At 48.7% G+C, this 8,234-nt stretch overlaps 1 protein-coding gene across 1 annotated transcript in view; it reads left to right on the forward strand.

Moving 5' to 3' along the window:
• Positions 1–8,234, forward strand: part of UBE2O (ubiquitin-conjugating enzyme E2O) — a gene marked incomplete at both ends in the record, with an annotated part of 25,995 nt that overhangs the window by 11,730 nt on the left and 6,031 nt on the right. Inside the window, 5 exon segments of the mRNA XM_009074796.1 lie at positions 1–219; positions 2,967–3,121; positions 3,992–4,104; positions 5,182–5,307; positions 6,588–6,677. The exon segment at positions 1–219 is cut by the window's left edge and continues 18 nt beyond it. Of these exon segments, the coding sequence (XP_009073044.1) occupies positions 1–219; positions 2,967–3,121; positions 3,992–4,104; positions 5,182–5,307; positions 6,588–6,677 (703 nt within the window).

The following is an 8,234-nucleotide window of genomic DNA, read 5'->3' on the forward strand; positions in this document are numbered from 1 at the left end:
CTACCGCCTGCAGTCCATGGAGCAGGATGCTGATGATGAGGCAGCTGATGACACTGATGACACTAGTTCTGTCACCTCGTCTGCCAGCTCCACCGCCTCGTCCCAGAGCGGCAGCGGCACCGGCCGTAAGAAGAGCATCCCTCTGTCCATCAAAAACCTGAAGCGGAAGCACAAGAAGAAGAAGACCAAGGTTTCACGAGAGTTTAAGCCAGGAGACAGGTGTGTTCGATTTCTATACCCATGTTTAATTGCCCAAATCTCCATTACCAGAGTTCCCAGATGTAAACCACCACCTCAGCTCGGGTGGAGGCTGATGTGTGTTAGGACACTGCTTGGTAATAACCAGCAGCGATTATCTTGTGATGACTGTGCAATGCCCTGTGTGGAATCAGCTTGGTCTCAGTCCAGCTTCTGGTGAAACTGGGGCCACGTGATGTGACACTGATGCTATTCTATTTCAGCTGTGCCTCAGGGCATTGACAGCCTATCTGTGCTGCTCTAGACTCGGCATGTGGGGAAAGAGGTGAATAAAGATCACACAGCTTAAACACGACACTAATTGGTTACCTTATTGGCAGCTTCTGCAGAGAGGCTGAGGATAGACCATGCTAGGAATGGACAGCTTATCCTCAGCTGTCTCCAGAGCAGCACGGAGGTCTGGGCTGGCAGGGGGCTGTGCTGTGGTGCTCTCTATTATCCTTACCCTGCTCTGCACAGAGATCTGCAACTTTTGCCAGCAGTATGGTTTTTGATACTAGTTTTTTAATGAGCAAAGTGCACTCACTCCTTGAGAGCCTTGGAGGAACTGATTGCACTGTTTAGGGGAGGGAGCATTGCATGTATCTGCCCATTTCTAGATAAAACTGGATCTCAGCACCTTTTGCCTAACTTGAGAATGTTTAAACTGTTCTCATGGGATGCAAAGACACCTGACAACTGACCTGCCTGCCTGCTCAGTTCCCTGGGCTGCTTAGTTGTATGCAGGTCCTGCATCAGAAATGAACTGGTGTAAGAGGACATGTGAGAGTTCTCCCAGGAAGGTGACATTATCAAGATTCACAGGATATAGTAGTTTGAGAATGCCATGAACTTCATTCACGTTTTGTTTGGGTATTTCCACTTTGCCTGTATGCAAGGAGAGCTGTTCCTTTAGTCCCCGTGGGTCTTGGAGAAATTAGATTTGATGGTCACAAAGCTCAGCAGAGCAGTATCCGAGTGAAAGGAAAAAAAAGGGAGTGTGCGATAGAGTTCTTGGGAAGTGATTCTCGGTTCTTTTCAGGTCTTGCCCCCTGCTGAGTGTCCCTGTTTTACTGAAGGTTTTGTGAGGAGAGCTTAGCTGGCAAACCTGGAGGCTCTCTGCACCATGCAGGCAGTGAGGAGAAATCCCCGTGGCAACACAGATTCCTGTGCTGGTTCTGGATCTCAGCAGCTCTGTACAAGGAGATGCAGAGATGCAGTGTCAGAGTAGGGAAATAGAGGGGTTTTCAGCACAGACTGTGGGGCCCCAGCTGACACTTTGAAGGGCACACATGGCCCCTGGTCACAGCTCAGTGTGAGAGGTCACTGCTGTTGGAATGTCCCAGTGAGGCTGGTGAGGCCATCAGAGGTGTTGTGCCAGGCACTGCTGAGAGATGCAGAGGGGTTGGGCTGCCTGCAGTTAGTCACCAGATCTGATGTGTCAGCTCCTGGGCAGCTCTGACTGCAGGGCCAGCTCAGCATGTGGATTTGCCATCATCCAGCGACCTGCTGCAGCTCTCCGGGCAGCACGCAGCCTGCTGGATATCTTCTAGTGAGGACACACAGGGATTTTTATTACTGTCAAGTTGTGATTTTTGTGTTTGAAGCCATGTGCACTGTGCTGCAGACAGGACTGTGCCATTTCTGTGGCTGAGCTGCCTTTCCACTCCCATCCTCAGCTGCACATGCCCTTATCTCCCCCAAGAAACCATCATATTGGTGTATCACACACCACACTTAGCCTGTTACAGACCCTTCTCTTATAATTTCTGCTCTTGAGCACTGGCCCTACTAGAAACATATTATTTCCACTTAAAAATACTTCTCTGACATTCATAAAAACAAGGCTGAGGACAAACAGCTGTATTTGCCTATTGGTTCTTCTTTATGGTTTGACTTGAAACCATAAATGCAGCACTTGTGTTTACGTCTGGAAGGCCTGGCCAGCAAAATAAAGGCAAGATTTAATGTCAGCATGGGATTTGGTTTGTGCTGTGCTGTAGGAGAGATGAAATTAGTGGAGGGCTCGTCAGATGAGTCTGTCCAGCCAGGCTGCAGCTCTGTCCCTCCTGCCTCAAGCAGCTTGGCTCTTCAAGCCACTCTGTCAAGCCCCACAGCAGAGAACCAGCATGTGGTCCACTGTGGCATGTTTGGGTTTAATTTCTGAGCCGCAGAGAGCCATGCATGTGTTTGAACAGCTGGGAAGGACACCTCTTTTAAACAAAATCCTTCTGCTTTACCCACATTCAGTGTGCTGCCTCTTTTCTTTAGGTTTTGTTTTTCCTCTCTGGAAGGGCTGTGATGGATGCTACTTTGTCTTTCCAGTCCTGTGCTCTTCTAGCTTCAAAGACTCCTCAGAGCTGCCAGGCTGGAAGGTGCTCCAGTGGAGTAGATCTTAAGTTTCACAGTATTTGAAGCTCCTGTCATGCCTCTGCCAGGGATAGAAAGTGGTGCTGGTAGATGATAATTTACCTCAGTAGGTATAAATGAGAGCTCAGCATCAGCTCCCTGGAAAGTATAGACTTGTAGCAGTGGAACATCTGCAGGGATTGAGAACCCATCATAACAAAGCCTGTTGTGTAGCTGCTTCCACAGGGACTAGATGAGGTTTCCTGACTTGCTTCCCAGCCTGCTGATCCGTGTACCTTCATGTTGGTGAGACCCATCTTGATTCCTGATGCTGGCAGCATCACATTCCCTTTGGTAACTCTCTGCCTTTGCGTCCCCAGGGTTGCTGTGGAGGTGGTGACCACGATGACTTCAGCTGATGTGATGTGGCAGGATGGCACCGTGGAGACAAACATCCGCTCCAATGAGCTGATTCCAGTCCATCATCTGGACAACAACGAGTTCTGCCCGGGGGATTTTGTGGTGGACAAAAGAGGTATTGGGTGTCAAAACAATGCTCTCAAGGAACAAACATGCTCTTAATTGTAAAGTATTCTTCAGCGTGGATCCCCTAATGTACACTTGTGGCTGTTAGTGCTCACTTGAGGTGGGAATCTAGCAGGGACAGGCAGTGATTCACTGACTTAGCAGAAAAAAAAATACATACCAAAGTTGAATGATGACAACAGGCAAGGAAAAATGCCAAGAAGCCAAGCTAAGATTTTCAGTATGACTGCAGAACAGAGGTGGCCCTACCTTCTTGAAAGTGCCCACAGCTCTCAGCTCTGTCACAGAATGAGGGGAGAAAGGAACAGCTCACCTCAGACTGCCTTCTCTGTATGGCTGGTCATGGCCCTCCTGTTTTTCCATGGAGGGTTTTAGGATCTGGAGGCATCTTCTTGAATCCCTTTTCTTCACCAAACCAATTACTGACACTAGTTCAAGGACAGTTACAGCTTTTGGATATAAAATGCTGATGACACCCCATTTGGCTCTCAGCTCCTTTTTTAGTGGGGGAAGATCCTCAGCAGTGGGGAGCAGAGGATGCTGTCAGGTTGGGAAGTGGGAATGCTGGCTTAGCAAAAACAGGCACTGTTTTGTGTGGCCATGTCCAATCAGTAATAGCCTGACTGATCATCTGGGTTAGACTTAGCCTGTGGAAACTAAAGTTACCCATCAGCTCCAGCTCTACCATTCTAGTTTGGCAACAATTTTGACTGTGTAGGAAGAACTTTTTCTTCATGCCATTCACAAATGGAAGGCTTCAGCCATAGGAGCCTGGGAGCTGACAGCCTCAGGCACTGTGTGAAGTCTGTGCTCCTTTGCCTAATTTCTCTGTTTTCTTCCCTACCGTGGTGACCAAAAGCTCAGAGCTCCCAGGACCCAGGGCTGTATGGAGTTGTGCAGTCTGGAGACCATATCGGCCGTACCTGCGTGGTGAAGTGGTTCAAGTTGAAATCCAGTGGAGATGATGTGGAGGTAAGTGCAGGAGCCACTGCCTGCTGGAACCAGCTCAGAGAAAGCAGCCACAAAACAACACAAGCTTCACAAATAAACACAGATAAGCCTGGAGTCAGCTCTGTACTGGAGTGTGTCCTTGAGGATAGGAACAGCAAAATGCTTTTGGGCCTGGGAGGCTTAGCTAGAGGTGATGTCGCTTCATATTTGTAGATGCCTTCAAGGCAGATAAGACCAAGCAGAGTTTACATCCCATGGTAACCATCAGGCTCTGGTGTGGATAAAGATTTCTGCTGAGGTTGTCACAGACAGTTGATTTCTTGAGTTCACTGTAAGAATTTTTCTTTTCCTGTGTGTTTGCTAGTTTATGGAAAGAGGATCAGTCTATTGCATGTTGTCCTGCTTGCTTCTGCCAGTTACTATTTATTGCCCATAGTCAGCCCAGTGCTTTTTGTGGGGGATTTGTAGGAACACTGTTTTACAGAGTCTTCCTAGACTGCAGCCTAGTTGAACATGAGGGGACTCAAACCACACAGATCTAGTGTACTGCTTTCTGCCTTAGGCTGGCAGACCACATTATCATAACTGAGCCACGGCCCTTCACATCCACAAGCAAAACTTCAGTCTGGCCTGGGGTTGTGCTCCACTTCACCCATTTCTCATTATTTGTGAGCTCCTAGCTCTCTTCCTCCAGGAGAAATCAAAAGAAAGATGTTTCCCATTAATTTTGACAAGTTTTTTTGTTCAGATACTTCCTGTTGTCTCAGGTTGTTTCAAAAGTAAACTCTAACCCTTTTGGGCCCCAGTGAACTGCTTTGAGGAATCTGGGTGTTCAGAAGGGAATAGAACACTGTGCTTGCCTGTCAAATCATAATGGTGAGGTGAGCAGATGAGACAGAATATCTGCTTCCTTTCGCTGTTGTGCTTTATTGGCATGCTACAGGATGAGGTGACAAGAAGGGACAGTCACAGCTCCTTGCAGGCTGTCGGAGGAGCTGAAAACAGACAAAACAGGACACAAAGTACTTTGAAGTGCTGAAGGTGTGCTCTGGGGTCAGTGCAGCATCCTGGGGCTGACGTGTTCTGTCTCTGGTGCAGCTGATCGGGGAGGAGGAGGACGTGAGTGTGTATGACATTGCTGATCATCCAGACTTTCGCTTCCGCACTACTGACATCGTGATCCGGATCGGCAACTCGGATGGAGCCACGGCTAAGGAAGATGAGGTGGGTTCTGGGTACAGTTACATGACCACATTTCCACCTAATATTCGTGGAGACGCTTGAAAAAGTCAGTAGGAAGGCTTTAGACCTCACGTGGGCACCCTAAAATCCCTAAGTTCCTGGTTTTGTATCAGTGTCATGAGTAACAAACACATCGGATCTCTGCTGGAGATACAACCTTGAAGTCCTTTGACCTTGATGACAGCCTAGAGCAGAGCAAGAATGAAGTTGAGACAAGAACTGAACATATGCCTGAGGGTTTTTAATAAAACTCTTGCTTAGGATTTCAGAGTAACTTGTAATAAGAGGATATTCTGTGGGCTCCTGATGAACAGTGAAGGTGGATTTGTCATGAAACCAGTTTCACTTGGCAACAGAAGACTGGGGTCTGGTTTCCATCTGAGTAGTTATGTACATGTTAATTTTGTTGAGCTGATTGATCTCCTGGGGAGGAAGAGGGAACAATTTGTATTGTAGAGGATATACCCTTTGCTAGGAAGCACACTTCCCTACTATGCAGGGAGACTTCCAGCTCTTGAGCCTGCTGCCTAAAAAAGGGTTAAAAGGTATAGTGTGGCTCTTACTACGGTTCTGGTTTCAGCAGCATGAAACACATCCCAGCCTGCTCAGCTGACCTAAATAACCTGCTTCCAGGGCAAGGTGCACACCCTGTGCCGACTGCAACTTGTCTGCTCACGCCTGCACTCCGTGCCTGCAGCCCCCAGTGCTGGGTCCGGGTGTGGGGGCTGGCCGAGGGCACCCCACTAGAGGGCACCCCCATTCCACGGAGGTCCTGTCCCTTGCTGCCTGCAGAAAGGCCACTGCTCCTCATCAGAGAGCAGGAGCTCCTGCCACACCAGCCCTCCTGGTCCCCCGCTCCTTGTGGAAGGGAGTTTTCCCCTTCTCCATGGCAGTGTTATGTGGTTCTATATGTGGGATGCAAGCATTGCTCTAGGTGGTTCTCTAGCTGGGGAATATGTATTTCTTAAAACCATAGAGACCTTAAAGATCATCATCCCCCTGCCCTGGGCAGGGACACCTCCCACCAGAGCAGGTTGCTCAAGGTTCTATCCAACCTGGCTTTGAACACTGCCAGGGTTGGGGCAGCCACAGCCTCCCTGGGCAACCTGTGCCAGTGTCTCACCGCCTTTAGGAAAAAAACCTCTTCATAGTATCTAATTTAAATTTCTCCTCTTTCAATTTATACCCATTTATACCTTCCTGCTCTGTGTTGAGGTGCCTGGGAAAGAAAAGGGACTGACAGACCACTCTTGTCTTCACAGCCTTCGGTCGGACAAGTGGCTCGTGTGGATGTCAGCAGTAAGGTGGAAGTCGTGTGGGCTGATAACTCCAAGACTATCATTCTGCCTCAGGTGAGGTCCTGTTCCAGCTCACAATATCCCTGTAATTCTTAGCTGAGTGACAAGACTTGGATTTAAATCCTGTGTATAGAGACATTCATTGGGTAAGGGAATCTTGCTCTGTTGATTGCTGTCTTTCCATTGGACAGGGTGGCTGCCCAATTCCGTTAGCACAGGAACATCCTTCTTTTGTCAAGGACAACTAATTGGGCATTGCTCACAGCTCTGCCCACAGCTCAGGGGTCACCAGCTCTGGCTGCAGCCTGGGTTAGTGCCCTGCCCAAACACAGCACTGTCGAAAGACGACTGCATGTTCTCACTTGTGAAATGGCACCATGGTGGTGTTTTTGGCTAAAGAAGCTCCTCCAGAAGCTGGGCTAGACCCACAAGCTGTCACCTTAGTAGCTAACCTAGGGGTCTCTTCCCAGGTCAGGGAGGGAACAGGGTTGAGTGCAAGCTTAAAAATATATACAGCCACACTGCAAACCCACTACACCGTCCTGATTTGTCTTCAGCCTTGGTCTGAGCTTTTTGTAATTGTGCTCACTGCTCCCCATACAGCTTCATGCTGTGTCTTCCCTCCTTGTTGCCTCAGATTAAGGCAGACAGCCCAAAGATAGGAGACAACCTGCATCTGTAGGGTCCCATCTCTGTCACTGCAGAGCACACCACTGCTGCCTCTGCTGCAGAGACACCTCTGCGAGTACAAAGTACTTGATCAAGATTTCTTTTTAAACCAAGCAGCTCTGCATTAATTACAGTAGAATAGTCAATGCCTGCACTATGGCAGCGGAGTGGAGCTGTACAAAGCAGGCTGCTGTCTCCCTTCCCCCTGTTGTCACATGTGCTTGGATCACAGGCACAATCAGAGGTCTCATGTGTGCTCCACAAAGGGCTGTTCTCACACTGCGGTGCTGGGGCTCTGCAGCAGCTCCTGCTGTGTCACGCCAGTCCCTTCGATTCTGCTCGTCTGCGTAATTATGGGAGTTGGGGAAATGTCAGGAGCATGAATTATCAGTTGGTAAAACTGTGATTTATCAATGCCTGACCATGTGCCCAAGCTGTCTGGGTGCTTTTTCTCAGCTCTAAAAATAAAGATGGCATAACTGGCTAATTAACTTTCCAACTCAGATTTGGATTAGCTTTGAGGGCAGTGAGTTTTGATGGCTTTTCCTGCCTGCAGTCACTTGTGCTGAACCCAACTAACCTCTGCTGACTGCCTGTCTCAGGGTGGCACAGGACTGGCTCAACAGTGCTGGTTCAGATGAAGGCTTTGACAAGATGACTGAGTGTCCACGTGCTTTAGCCTCTGGGGTCACATCTTGCAAGATTAATAGGATTCTTGGGCTGTCATTCAAGTCTCAGAAGCCTGTAGATAAAATGCTGCCATCTTGTAACTCCTCACACAGCCCTGTGAAGGTGTGCTTGCTCCCCTGGTTCTGTGTTGGTGCTCGTAGCTGGAGTAGGTCTGTAAACCTCTGCAGTAGGACCTTATGGGAGATGCAGCATGTAGAAGGTGAAGCTGGATAGAGTGTGGATGGGTTCAGCTTCCAGTGGTGAAGGGAAAGA

The sequence above is a fragment of the Acanthisitta chloris genome, unplaced genomic scaffold, assembly GCF_000695815.1.
Source record: "Acanthisitta chloris isolate BGI_N310 unplaced genomic scaffold, ASM69581v1 scaffold8725, whole genome shotgun sequence".
Classification (NCBI taxonomy): Eukaryota; Metazoa; Chordata; class Aves; order Passeriformes; family Acanthisittidae; genus Acanthisitta; species Acanthisitta chloris.